This window comes from Malaclemys terrapin, chromosome 2, assembly GCF_027887155.1.
Source record: "Malaclemys terrapin pileata isolate rMalTer1 chromosome 2, rMalTer1.hap1, whole genome shotgun sequence".
NCBI classification, from domain to species: Eukaryota; Metazoa; Chordata; order Testudines; family Emydidae; genus Malaclemys; species Malaclemys terrapin.
Genome location: NC_071506.1, coordinates 114890477 through 114905559, shown reverse-complemented (window position 1 = coordinate 114905559; position 15083 = coordinate 114890477). Strand labels below are relative to the sequence as shown.

At 42.4% G+C, this 15083-nt stretch overlaps 1 protein-coding gene across 3 annotated transcripts in view; it reads right to left on the bottom strand.

The window, feature by feature from the left end:
• Positions 1–13965: 13965 nt before the first annotated feature.
• Positions 13966–15083, bottom strand: part of SLC35B3 (solute carrier family 35 member B3) — a 34869-nt gene continuing 33751 nt past the window's right edge. For 2 of the 3 annotated variants that reach the window (XM_054019107.1, XM_054019106.1), the window contains exon 10: positions 13966–14620. In XM_054019107.1, coding sequence (XP_053875082.1) covers positions 14470–14620 — 151 coding nt within the window. In that variant the 3' untranslated portion in view covers positions 13966–14469. The remainder of the gene's footprint in view (positions 14621–15083) is intronic. The other variant, XR_008443886.1, reaches the window with a different exon arrangement.

Genomic DNA, 15083 nt, shown 5'->3' with positions numbered 1-15083 from the left:
ACTCAGAGATTCAATTCCTTGCTTTGCCTTAGATTTCCTGAAGCATCTTGGCCAAGTCACTTAATCTCAATGCTTTAGTTTTCCATCTGTATAATGGTCTATTACTTCCCTATTTCACGTGAGTGTTCTGGGAATAATTCTATAAATAGTCCAGGAGGTGTCTAGCTAGTTACCCACCCTAATTAGTTCTTTACCTGACAAGTGGGGGAGCCACTCATGCATCCCCAGAATACTAGAATCAGCGTGTGAGGTCATGCCAGTGGCAGGGTATGGGGTGAGCTTCAAAATGGGATTTCTCCATCTGGTTTTGTCTGGGTACTGAAGGGGGACAAATCTTAGACAAGCAGGAGTCTCTGGCTTAAAATCAGATGAATGGCCTGCCTACTGACAAGTAGTCTCTCTGGTCCAGATTGTATTTAGATGATGCTGTGGTCAGCACTGCAAAGTGTAACTGATTTAGGATCCAAAATCTTTTTAGTTGCAGCCTCATCATATCAGAGGACAAAAATAAAGCTTTTTGCCTGAAATAACTTAGGTAATGGATGGACTGCCAGCCCTCCCTGCTGTGGCAATTTTGAGAGGATGTGTTATATACCACCCTATTTGCTGTGAGGCTTTAGACATCTGCCATTATTTATTACAGAAGGCTGAGGAAATAACAGGTCACCAATCCAGCTGAAGCGAGAGATTAATAGAAGGGAGCAAATGGAGGAAGATAGGCAGAGAACACTTTGTAAGTGCATCTCAACAATACACCAAGAAGAGAGGATAAAAGGCTAATAACTACAAAGATTTACTAAGAATCCTGGTCTGCACAAATCCCAATTAGTTTTTAAAAAATTGTGAATGAAAGTGACAGTAAATAAAGCCCCAATTTAAAAATCTAAAGCATTGCCAAAACAAACCGAGCGCTGGAAGATGTGAGATTTGAGTTGAATCAGAGTGGGAAGGCTGAAGAAACTGACCCGCTTCATGCAAAAGGGCAAAAACTCTTCCTTATTGCCCCACATACTCGAAATGTCAGTGGTGAAATGCTGACCCATCATTCTAATGTCTGCATGCCAAAGGCATAACGTTGTATCCTCTTGCAGTGAGGATAAGCTGAAAGAAGCCAAGATGCCACCACTTGCTGCCCTTAGCTTGGAAAGGGGATTGTACTGAACATTTAGCTGTACTAAATGTGACATACATAAATAATCCTCTTATTTTTGTAATACTTCATGGTGGTTCTGTTTCTTCCTCTCCCTCCCTCCTCTAAATATAGTCAAGGATTGTTTGTATGCACCACCACAGCTTTCCCCAGGGAAGTCTGTGTGCCTAGAACAGAAGGGTCCAACTCATTCAGGGCCAAATTCCATTTAACTGTGGGCCAGGGTATATATTTAGGACTATATATGAGCCACTGTCCATAGCAGAGCTCCCACTGATGTATTTTTGTGGTTCTACTACTGACAACAAGTGGGCTGGATCCAGCCCCAAGCTGGGAACTTGACCCCCATTGGCCTGGACTCTTCATCCTCCCACCAAAGCTCTAGGTACCCCTATAGATGAATGTTAAATACATTTTCCAATCAAGCTTACAAGCCTGATGGATTAAAAAAAAAAAGGGATTTGGAGAAGTGCCTTTATAACTGTAATTTAGCTGTCATATTACTTATGGAGAAACGACATTCTTTCCATCGTGTGCAGCAAAAAAAAGACTGGTACAAGATGTTCTGCTGTATCTTTCTGATACACATATGCTACTCCCTTTTGTATAATTTTAACCCATAGGTATAAAGAGCTAATGTTTTCTCTATTTACTAATAGCACTGCTATTTAGAAACAACACTTGTGCAGAGTACATTTTCCAAGTTATTAAAAAATCTGCAAAGAAATAGGTGATGTAAGGATAGTTAATCTTGCACTGTAGGAACCATCTCAGACTTTGTTAATCCGGCTCTGCTTTACCCATCTGCCTAGGGAGCCCAAAGTACTAAGTAATAGCTGTTCTCACCCCAAGCAGGCATGTCTGATTTGTTAATCTGAGGTTGTTTTAATCCCAGGAAAAATGGAGTTTGATTATTGAGCTGGTATAGCTAGGACTCACTCTTATTAAGGGTGTGGACAGGAGGAGGACTGGGTATGATTCATAACTGGGATTAGCTGTCTTTGAAATTGCCTGTTCCCTATGTATTGAGCTCCCAAAGGTGAGAGTTTTTATCATGAATGGTGATGCAGCATAACCGTGAATTTACACTTCCTCCCCCGAACAAGCACAAACACCTTACATCCAGATTTTGCCCTGGATTACACCTGCATAATGGGGTTATACAGGTGTGATTGAGGGCAGAATTTGACTCGATCAGAGAGCTAATTTTGAATTGTGTATTAAGGCATCCAGAGACTTCCTCAACTAAACTTTCCATTTTCAAAATATGAAAAAATGTCCATGTAAAAATAAATGATCCAGATTTGGTGCCTTTCTAGGAGGTGAAAGGAGGAAAACAGTGTCTTTTGATATAAACAGTCTCTTGCATCTGAAGAAGTGAGGTTCTCACCCACGAAAGCTTATGCCCCCAGTACTTCTGTTAGTCTCAAAGGTGCCACAGGACCCTCTGTTGCTTTTTACAGATTCAGACTAACACGGCTACCCCTCTGATCTTTTGATATACTTTGGATTGTATATTTCTTGCAGCAAGAACTGGCATCCTCTATGTGGACCCGATCAGGAGTGTTAAGGCTAGATTTTCAAAGGTAATTAGCACCTAAAGGTGCATAGTGAGGATTTTTTTCAGAAGAGCCTAACATGCTTACATGTTTTTGAAAATCCTGCTAGTCCCTATCTGCATCTTTAGCTTTAATATAACTTATTTGTGCACTATCCATTTGCTGTACAAAAAAATAGGGCTCAGTCTTGTACACTTCCTGTGAGGCACTAAGGGCCAGATTTGCTAGGTTATTTAGGGGCCAAAAGGTTCTGTGCTTTCTCCTGTGACAGCCAGTATCTTCCCCTCCTCCCCCCGCTTCTTTTTGTTTCCATAGTGTTAAAATAAATGCAACCATACTAAAACCAAGCTTGTGCCAAGAAGCATAGAAACTAAAACTTAAGGCTGTTATTCCACTTTGAACTCAAAAGTTACATGTAATTTAGAAATCCTTTTAATATCTAGGTACAATAGGATTGAGCTGATGATGGTGATGTTTGGTTGTGGGTCTGAATCTCTCCAAGACCAATCTTTGAGTTAAGTCATAGGAATAGGGAGTCATCTATTAGTTCTAGTCCCAATTCACCCTAGAACAGGCAACTTTAGGCAAGTCACATCTCTTTCTCCTCAGCAGTAAAATAAAGATATTTCTGCCTTACCGTGATACCATGAGACTAAAAATGATGGTAAACCACTTGGGTAGTCAAGTAGAAGGAACTATATAAATATTAAAATTAAGATACTGTATAGTATTAGGAAAATATGAGTCAAGAGAAGTCTTTCATCTAATGAACTATGAGCAACTACCTACACTATAAGAACCACTTTAAGAAAGCATAAGCACTCCATTTAATTACTGACCCGACTAGTAAAGTTTGGCTTTATTTTTCTAGCTCCCCAGGCTGTACAAATATAAACATGGTCATGGCCAAGAAAAGCATACACCCTAAAAATGCCACGACTTAACAAGCAATGGTCAAACACAAAGGGTGGTTTGTACATGGGAGCAAAGAAAGAAGGAAACAAACAACACAGATCAGTGAGGCAGGCACTCATCTCTATGGGTATTACTACCTTTTAAAAATAATATTGCTTTCTGCCTTAGGTCTCAGGCAAAATCGCAGAAGTGAGATTTTATGGAAAGACTGAATGAGACAAAGGATGTGAATTGGTGAACAGGTTTGGGGAGGGCATTCCAAGCATGAAGGAAAACATGAAATTACTTTACTTAGACAAATTACGTGCCTTCAAGTCACCAGGGCCTGATGAAATGCATCCTAGAATACTCAAGGAGCTGACTAAGGAGATATCTGAGCCATTAGCAATTATCTTTGAAAAGTCATGGAAGACGGGAGAGACTCCAGAAGTTTGGAAAAGGGCAAATATAGTGCCACTCTATAAAAAGGGAAATAAGGCCAACCCAGGGAATTACAGAACAGTCAGCTTTACTTCTGTACCGGGAAAGATAATGGAGCAAATACTTAAGCAATCAATTTGCAAACATCTAGAAGATAATAAGGTGATAAGTAATAGTCTCAAGGTCCCTTCCAGTCCTATGATTCTATGAAAGAGAGCATGGAAACACTTGTGGGAAAAGTGAAAGAAAGGGACATCAAAGCTGCTGTCACTGACATGGACTAGAAAATGTGAAAGGACACAAAGTCAAAGTTAGAGGTAGGGTCTAAAAGGCAAGTAGGAGTTAAAACTTGCAGCCCAATGGCAGAGTGATTTAAGAGGAGGACATGGCATCACTGAAGTGATGGGAGATGATGCAACAATCGGAGAGATGAGGGTGTATCTCTAAATTTTACATTAAATCTAGCCACTGACTAAGTAGATAACACAGTAGGTGATGACAGACTAAATCTATGATGGTGTCACAAAATGCTGAATGTGTGATATTTTGAACGTTAACTTTTATAAGTTTATATACACACACAAATGTTAGAATTATTAATACCTTGGCAGCAGGGCTGCGGAGAGTAGGTTCAGGCCCCGGTGAAAAAAATGTTTCGGGCCCCCCAGCAAGGGCGGATCAGCTAAACAGGGCCAACAAGAGCTGGGGGGGGGAAGCCGGGCCCCAGTAATTTGTACCGGCTTCCCCCCTCCTCTCTTGGCAGAACTGACATAGGAAGATGACAGAAGAAACAAGTTAATGGTTATCAGTTACTTTAATACTTTTGGCATACAAAAGTGTCCAGGAAATGCAATAATGCAACCTCACATGGGAAAGCCATAGCAGATGTAATCTCTTTGGAGAGAATTGGGCCCCAGTCCTGCAGTGGTGTCTGAGTGGACCTGTGTGCCTGGACTGTGCGCAATCATATCAGATCTGATTGCGGAATCCAGGCCACCTGAGGTTTAGAATTCACTTTAATCCCATTGTATCTAGATGTAGTTTTTTGGGATCTGTCCACATGTCTTAGACCTCCTCTACAGGGAAGTTCTGTGGTTAGAAGGTGGGAAATAGTGTCACTCATTTTATGCTTAGATTGTAAGCTCTTTCAGATAGGGGTCATCTTTGTTCTGTTTATACAGTGCTGAGCCCAATGAGGTTCTGGACCATGGCTAAGGTGGTAGGTGCTAATGCAATACAAATAATCATCAGCTTTACTGACCTGATATAAAATGCCATTTTATGAGTAGCATGCACATATGGGGGAATGCTCCAAAAAATAAGCCTTAAATAAAGAACACTTGAAGGTGTGTAAATTTTATCCACTTGCATTATAAAGCTCATTATAAAATAGTAATTCACTGAAGTGAATATTCTCTTAATGTCACTACACCATAGTATAAGTAGCATTCTGACTACAAGCCAAGAAATTGAAACAGACCATGACTGGTGGCAAATTATGGGTTTCTCTCACTTTTGTGAAGTTTGCCCTTACATAACTCCGTTATATACAGGGGATTAGTGAGTATTAAAACTCACACCTATGAAAATACCAACCCCCCTCCGTAAAAAAACCCAACTCTTTAACTTGCTCTAGCAACTCTAAACCCATAACAAGATTAGTCTAAGTATTGCAAATTCCAGAACACCTATAATATAAAGCAATTCTTTAAAAAAAATTGACATTTTCTAATGTGCGGTCCACTAACTCAATCTTGTATGAAATAGAGAAGAAAATTGTTCAGTTTGATTAATTCCATTAACACTACAAACCGTTACCAAATGGTGAAATTTCAGACAAAATGCTGATTATAAGAACATCAGTCACTGCAATCTGTATCTTTTAATTTCAGTTAGAAATTGTGATTGGACTGATTTAAGATGTATGAATGTATCTAGGATACAATTATCAGGGGGTAGCCATGTTAGTCTGTATCTACAAAAACAACAAGGAGTCTGGTGGCACCTTAAAGACTAACAGATTTATTTGGACAGAAGCTTTCGTGGGTAAAAACATCACTTCTTCAGATGCACATACCACGAAAGCTTCTGCCCAAATAAATTTGTTAGTCTTTAAGTACCACCAGACTCTTTGTTGTTTTTAAGGATACAATTAATACTTTTATAGTAATTTTCATTTGAGGACTCTTCTGACCTTTGTTAAAAACTTCTTTATTCCCATTTTACAGATGGAAAAATTGAGGCACAGATACAGAACCCAGTAAATCAGTAACACTAACCACCAGATTATAGTGAGGCAGAGAATACTACAGTTAAGATTTTATTACCCTGGTTTCACTTGCTCAAAAATTGCCTGAGAAATTCCTTTGGGACTCACCTCTTCCATTCTTGGTCTCCACCTAAACATTTTCATCAAATCTGAGGGGAATCCATTAATCTGTTCTTGAGTTAAGGAAGACTGAAAACTTTTTTTTCAGAATCGGTAAAAAATTAAATACCTGGAAACTTCCCCCCTCCTTTGCAAACCTGGCATGTGAATTGCCCTCATTGGGAAATAGCTGCTTAAGGCTGATGTGGAGAGGAAGGAACAAGAGCTGTGACTGGGGGGGGGGGAAATGCATCTGAACTTATTTCAAATCCTCTGATTGGCTCTTAATCACTATTCCATCAAATTTAAGATTGTCACCATCTCCAGGCTCCTCCTCTGTCCCACCCTGCTTATCCCTTGTCAATTTTCATGTTGCCCTCCACTCTCTCCTCTCTGCCACTGTTTCAGTCTCATCCACTTGTTTGTCAGCTCCTCAGGACTTGTCTACATAATCACTTAGTTTGTGACAAACTGTGATGTAAATCAAAGCACACTAAGGAACCATTAGTGTGCAGCAGCAGGGTCCACATGGACACTTAGTGCCCGGCAGATTTACATCCCAGCTTGCCAAAAACTAAGTGTTTATGTAGACAAGCCCACATACTGTCACCTCCATACCTTCTTTCATCCAGTCCCCTATGTATGGCATAACCAGTCAATGTTGTGAGTCCAGTAGCTGGGAGTTTAAGAGAAACATCAAGTATTGTGAGACTCTCAATAAAATTGAGAATTAGCAACAATGTGACATACTTGAATTCTTTGAGAGTGTTAACAAGCACGTGGACAAGGTTGATCCAGTTGATATGGTGTACTTAGACTTTCAGAAAGCCTTTGACAAGGTTGCACATCAAAGGCTCTTATTAAAAGTAAGCAGTCATGGGATAAGAGGGAAGGTCCTCTCATGGATCAATAACTGGTTAAAAGATAAGTGTAGGAATAAATGGTCAGTTTTCATAATGGAAAGAGGTAAATAGCAGAGTCCCTCAAGGATCTGTACTGGGACCTATGCTCTTCAACATATTCATAAAATATGTGAGAAAGGGGATGAACTGGGAAGTGGCAAAGGTTGCAGATGATATAAAATTACTCAAGATAGCTAAGTCCAAAGCTGACTGTGAAGAGTTACAATGGGACTTCAACCCTAGGTGGACCAGCACAGCCTCCAAGACCACCCAACGGGACCTTCTCCCTAGGTGGTCTCTCACTGTATCAAAAACAAAACAAAAACAAACAAAAAAACCAGACAGAACTCATCCACAGAAAGACCAGCGTAGTCCCAGAAACTCCCACGCAAGACCACATCCCTAAAAAGGCCAGCACTGGTACCTCCAAAACTGTCCTTCCTAAAAAGACCAGTGCTACCCTAAAATTTGTAAGGGAAGACACTGTCGTCATACCGGAGATCATGCCTCAAGATTTGGCTGAAAGGAGTTCTCAACACCGGGAGGAAATGAGGCAACATGCTAATTCCACAGCAATTTTTCAGCATGAGCCTGCGGAGATTGAGCAGCCAGAGGAGCAACAGTCTTTAGCAAGGGCTAAAGCCCTTGGATGGAGGAGTTGGCGAAGACAGCCTCCTTTGACTTAGACCTCCTTGTAGACCAACTCACTAAAGACCTGTCTGCAGAAATTGTATCTACGAGGAAGGGAACTCGGGAGAAAACACTGACTGCTCACAGAACTCCTGCGTTGGGCCATCACATCATCATCATCAGAGAAGCCAGGAGAAGGAACATCAGTTGCTGCTACGATCAAGCAGCAGCATCCAGGATCCAGAAGCTCTACCGGTCAAACTGCCCTAAGGTTATGAGAGAGATCCTCGAGATGAGTCCTCATCTTGCTGCGGAATCCCATCCGAGAGACTATTCTCGTTTTCAAGGGTGTGTTTGACCATGTAGCTCAGAACAAAGTGCAGTGTCCAGGATGCCTTCATCCTCTACCCTGAGTTGGCTATACAGGGGACCTGGAACAAGACTTTACATCACGGGAAGTAATGACCAGACTTACAAAGATCAAAAACGGTCCCAGAAAAAGATGGCATTTGCTATTATTTCCTGAAAAAATGAGACCCCGGTTGCCTGGTATTAATGCCATTTTCAACAAATGCAAACAGTTCTGCTGTACTTCCAGCTCCTGGAAGAAGTCTATGATGGTGCTCGTCTACAAGAAAGGTGAGCAAGACGACCCCAGCAACTGGAGACCCATTTCTCTCTGTTCCACCATGTACAAACTGTACACCAACCAGCTGCCTAGCGGCTAGGATCACAGACTGGTCAGTGAATGGAGGAGTTATCAGCTCCATCCAGAAAACCTTCAGCTCATGCGAAGGCTGTTATGAACACAACTTTGCCATTCACATGGCCAAGAGGGCACGGAAGCAATGTGCTATAATGTAGCTCAACCTGGCTAATGCTTTCGGATCGATGCCCCACCAGCACATTTTTGCCATGCTGTGAGAGTTCGGGATGCCCTCAAAACTTTTGCCAACCGGTCCGGGAACTTTATGATGGCTGCACCACCACCATCCCCTCCATGGAAGTAGAGATGCCTGAAATTCCTATCTATAGTGGCATGAAGCAAGGCTGTCCCCTCAGCTCCATCATTTTCAACTTAGCCATGGAGCCACTAATTCGAGCCATCTACAGCGGTCTAGGTGGTTTTGACCTCCTATGGCAATAGAGTGAATAGGCAGACAATCTGATCCTGATTGCAGACGACCCTAAGAGTCTCCAACAAATGTGCAATGTCATGAGCGAGGCTGCCAATTGGATGAGATTCTGCTTCAATGCCAGGAAGTGTGCATTTCTGAATATCGATGACCGCAGAAGGGACTCGGTCCAGGCAACACTGTTTCAGATCCAGGGTGAACCCATGATCTTCCTTAAGGATGGGCAAGCATACTAACATCTCAGCATGCTCATGGGTTTCTGCGTCCAGCAGACACCTGAGGATGCCATCGCAGAGATCCTACAAGATGTGGCAAGGATGGACTCCTCCCTACTGGCACCATGGCAGAAGACAAATGCCTTGAACACCTTTCTGATTCCCCATATTTCATTATTCTTAAGGGGATCTGCCATGGCGAAGGTACCTCTTAAAGTAGACAACATCATCAGGCAGCTAGTGAAGAAGTGGATATTTTTTCCTCAGAGGACCAGCAATGAATTGGTATACATCTCACACAGGCAGGGTGGCACCAACGTCCCTCATATGGGTGATCTGTGTGACGCTGCAGTGATCACTCACACCTTCTGATTTGCCCAGACACCAACGGTTAGGAAAACCACGGAAAGTGCTATGCAGGATGCCATCAAGAAGCGAATTGCAAGGACCCCCTCCAAGCAAGATGTCGCCTCCTACCTAAGCCGCTCCTTGGAAGGCAAATTTGGAAGGGGGGGAGGAACTTTGCTTCGCTCGGGACTCGTGCCGGCAATGCTATGCAACGACTGGAGAAGCGTATCGGCTGCCACTGGACGTAGTGTGAGGAATGCCAGGAGCTGAAAGTCCTGCTGCCACTGGCACAGGTGAAGAACACGGAGCACACAATGATCACCCCAAGAGCTAGAATCATGCTGGGGAGGACCGTGAAAGATTCCATCCACTGTCAGGACATAGAAAATCTGAAACAGAAGCCAGACCATGGGAAGGCCTTTGAGGTGACATGCAAGTGGGATGCCAGCAACCACTTCCTCCCCGGGGGTAGCTTCACCCGATTTGCTGACTGGAGGTTCATCCACAGGGTCCAGCTCAATTGCATTCCGCTGAGTGGACCTGTCCGCCAAAGGAATCGGGACAAGTGATGCAGGAAGTGTGGCTATGTCAACAAGACACTACCCCATGTCCTGTGTAGCTGCAAGCCCGATTCCAGAGCCTGGCAGCTGTGCCACAACACCATCCAAGATTGCCTGGTCAGAGCCATCCTGCCACCTGTAGGGAAAGTCGCTGTGAACTCCGCCATCCCCGGAATGGACAGCCAACTGCGACAGGATATCATCACCACCAACAAGGACTGGAAGATCATGGTGGATGTCACAGTTCCCTCTGAAAACAAGACCACTGCCTTCTGCGACGCCTAATCTCGAAAGCTGGAAATATAGGCTCCTCTGGACGAGACCTTGAGAGCTGGGGCTTTGAGGTTCAAACTCATGTGCTGATCATTGGAGCTCTGGGCGCATTGGACCCCAGTAAGGAGTCAGTGTTGAGAGACTGTGGAATTGGTTAACGCTACGCTCAGCTGATGGGGCAACCCAGGATGTCGGACGCCATCAGTTGGTCGAGGGACATCTACCTAGAACATATCACTGGACGTAGGCAATACCAGGAGAGATGAGCTGGAGTGCTGATGAGAAGCGCAGTCGGGAAAGTAACTCAAATACTTCCCTGATGGATTGTATTTTCTAACGGACAATCTACCCTAAATTCTCAATTACTGAGGGACAATCTTTACTCGTTGATATATTTGCTTTCCACAACCAACTCTGTTTAACTTTTCATAAGTAATTGGAGGCTAATATCTAAACTATTGTTAAATTTATTCACCTAAATTTGGGTTATTGCTGATTATGTACTATATGTATCTTATGACTCTTAAAACAAACGTTGCATTATGGATAATCTAAGCACTATACCTAGATGTACAGAGACACAGGTTAAGAAAACAGTATGATATAATTTTAACATTAACTTTAATAAAATTTTTATCTCTCAGTATAGTCCGATTAGCAGAGTTGCGGCAAATCATGATAGTAGTTCCATGGTGAGAACTAATGTACAGCAATGATTGCTATTTCACGATGTACTAATGCTTACATCACAAACCCAAAAGATTTTGGAATAGTTCAATCTCTGCCCAATTTTTTTTTTCATCCAATATATCTTTCCATCACAAATTATGAGAGAAGCCAGTGCTGAGCAAGGGCATGCTTAACTGCTGAAAAGACTTTCCAGACAGCAAAATTTGAGGGCCTGATTTTTACATGACTGCATTCAATTTTTGTGTGTGCAAGTTTGCAAGTGAATGTGCATGCAAAAAATGGAGACATAGCTTGAAAATGCCCCTCCCTGTCTTGGAGTCAGGGGGGCAGGGAGCAGAAGGAAATGATAGGACCATAGCAAGGGGATGGCCAGCTCCTGGGAGAGGGAGCGAACAGCTGAAGCCCTCAAATGCTGGAGCTTAGCCCCGCCTTGTGCCTTCAAGTGCATGTGGTTGAAAGGGACTTCTCTGCCATGCATTGGCCATTTGGGGAAGACAGGGGTGGCTATATTACAACAGAAAAACTTCAAAAACAGACTCCAACGAGAGACTGCTGAGCTAGAATTGATATGCAAACTAGACACAATCAACTCCGGTTTGAAGAAGGACTGGGAATGGCTGAGCCATTACAAACACTGAATCTATCTCCCCTTGTAAGTATTCTCACACTTCTTATCAAACTGTCTGTACTGGGCTAGCTTGATTATCACTTCAAAAGTTTTTTTTCCTCTTACTTAATTGGCCTCTCAGAGTTGGTAAGACAACTCCCACCTGTTTATGCTCTCTGTATGTGTGTATATATATATCTCAATATATGTTCCATTCTATATGCATCCGAAGAAGTGGGCTGTAGTCCACGAAAGCTTATGCTCTAATAAATTTGTTAGTCTCTAAGGTGCCACAAGTAACCCTGTTCTTCTTGATGGGACATTAGACATTAATTTAAAGCCTCTCCAGACATCCAGGGGCCATCTTGCTGTGAATGCTGCCCCATATTTCTTCCCTCTACTTGAGGTATGTACTGAGATGTGTTTCCAAGATGCTGTGGGTTTAACACAGGGATCTCAAACTCAAATCACCACAAGGGCCACATGAGGACTAGTACATTGGCCCGAGGGCCACATAACTGAAACCTTTTCATATAACCATATAAAAGTATAGTCAAAAATGAAAAAAATGAAGAGTAATAGTATGCTATTAAAAGTCAATGTATTAACTTTTTAAAAACTGTAATGCGAAGAGGGGTTTTAATAAAATATAAACACCTGTAACTATTCCTTATGTGGTCAATAACACTGATGATCTACACTAACAGTCTATCAACATAGCTGTAATGGCAGGAACTTTTTAACTATTCATACAAAATATGTTGCCACTTTTAACAAACATGCTTCCCAACTACTCACTGCAAAGAATCATACATGCTGACCTTCATACCTTCACACCTCAGACTGCTTGTCCATGAGGCCCCGCCTCTTCCCACCCCTATTCCAACTCCTTCCCCAAATCCCCACCCCTGCCTCTTCTCCGCCTCCTCCCCTGAGTGTGCCACCTCCCCGCTCCTCCCCACTCCCTCCTGGAAAGTCCTAAGTGCCACCAAAGAGCGATGGCGGGAAGCGCTGGGAGGTAGGCGGAGGAGCGGGGACGTGGCGTGCTTGGGTGGGGGGGGAGGAGGAGGAGTTTGGCTGCAGGTGGAGTTGGTGCCTATGGCAGGCCGCAGGAAATAACTCCGGGCCATGTGTTTGAGACCCCTGGTCTAACACATCACCTATTTTGGAGATCAGGAAGGAATTTTTCCTATTGGGCCGAACTGGAGGGGTACAGAGGGTTTTTTTTTTTTTTTTTTGCCTCTCATAGCTTTGTGGAGAAGTGCAGCATAAAGGAATAAGAATAGGAATTTTTAACTTATTGCAACATATGACTGGTAAGAACCTTTTGCTGTAAGGAGAAAGAGAGACTTGAAGTCTTTACTGGAGGAGGGGGTGTGTGGGAGGGAGGAAGAGGGGTGAGAGGATTCAGAAGTGAGCTGAATTATTGGTTTTATGGTGGGATCCTTTTAACTCCACACTGGACCCAATTAAATACCTGCTATGAGAGAGAGGATGGGCAGATAGCAACGGGGAGGGGTGTTGTTAGTTAAGTTTGTAGCTTGCCCCTTGAATCCATCAGGGCCGCCCACGGGCGGGGGGGGAGAGGGGGAACAAGTGGGGCAATTTGCCCCAGGCCCCACAGGGGCCCCCATGAAAATATAGTATTCTATAGTATTGCAACTTTTTTTTAATGGAAGGGGCCCCCGAAATTGCTTTGCCCCGGGCCCCCTGAATCCTCTGGGCAGCCCTGGAATCCATCCCTGTGTCTCATTTACCCACACCTCCTGATCAGTAAGATCCTGTGTGTGCACTCTGTCCACTGGAAGAAAAATCTCACTGTCATCCACTCATGTTTGGAGTTAAAGCTTTAATTTGAGGACAGTGAAGAGAAATAATGTTTAATATATTAACCTGTGTGCTGAGAACTTTCACTGTTTTACACCAGTACAGTAAGCAGCAGACAACTCCTCTGATGGTGAAATAGTATTGCAAGCAGATACAGATCTTGGTACTTTTTCCCCCCACATTAGGTTTAACAGCAATGTCTATGTGCACTTTTTAATAATTTTTTAAAAGCTGGATGGGGGGGGGGGGGGGAAATGGAAAAAAAATCATGATTCTTTCAATCTCAAATTTAAATCAATAATCAGATTCTGATTTCAACAGAAATGCCCAATTATATTAACAAATGTACAATGTTGAGAAGCTCATCAAGAACTTAAACTGAATTTTTATTTAAAATGAAAAATCATGACATACCGTATTCTACCTCTTCCAACTTTAAAATTTCAATTTGGTCAATCAGTAGCTGATTAGCTTCCATTAAGTGTTAATACAATATTACTTTTAAATAATCCCAACCCAACAATAAAAACAACCACTCATCTCAAATCAGCCACATCTGATATGATAAAAATGCTCAAATTAATATTCTACTGTCCCCCATTTGGAGCATAGTTTTTCAGCAGTCTGCCAGGAGTTGCTTTCCTTCATTGGCTTGATAATGCCTTCTGACAATGGTATATAACACCTATGACAAATTCAAGTGCTCTGAAGAGAAGGCTCACATAAAACTGTTCATGTCAAATCATCTGCAAGCAGACAATATGCCTTCAGCTCCTTTGGTTTTAATAATGTTCCCTGTGGAAAGTGAACCAGTTGAAGACTGTTCCAATAAAATAAGTCAGATTCAAGACATGGCATAAAACCATTGTCTACACAGTTTGTGACAACGTCCGTGTCTTTCTTTCTTCCGCAGTTTTGTTCCAAAGACCTCGTAGCGAAGGCAGCTTGATTTTATCCATATTCTTACTGTAAACATTCAGAAATATACCCAGGACAACTAATAAACCTGACCACACGTACCTGAAGGGGGAAAAAGAGGAAAATAATCATAGTATTAACAGTTTATTTGTAATGTGCCAATGATGTGCCTCAGATTCTACAAGACAAAAATAAAGTCTCTGCCTCAAGAAGTTGACAATCTAAAAGATGGTCTCCAGTGAGAGAGAAGCAAGTGGTAGGACTCAGCCAAGGTATTAGCTTAGATCTTTAATTTTTATTATCCTCTCTCCTTCCTCTTAGGTAAGTAGGCTGGAGAAGGTAATTTATTTGACATAGCCTGTCCACATATACTAAGCTATAATTAAGTGTAATGGTTCTTAGCTGTATGAATAAAATACCCTCAATCTGCAGTACATTCCCATGTTTATAGGAGCTATATTTTATGACTACTGCTCCTACATAGGGCTCTTTTCTCCAACATTACTTTAGATTGCCTGATTTCAACACCTTTTTTTGTTGTTGTTCCACTCATCAAAATTGTTTG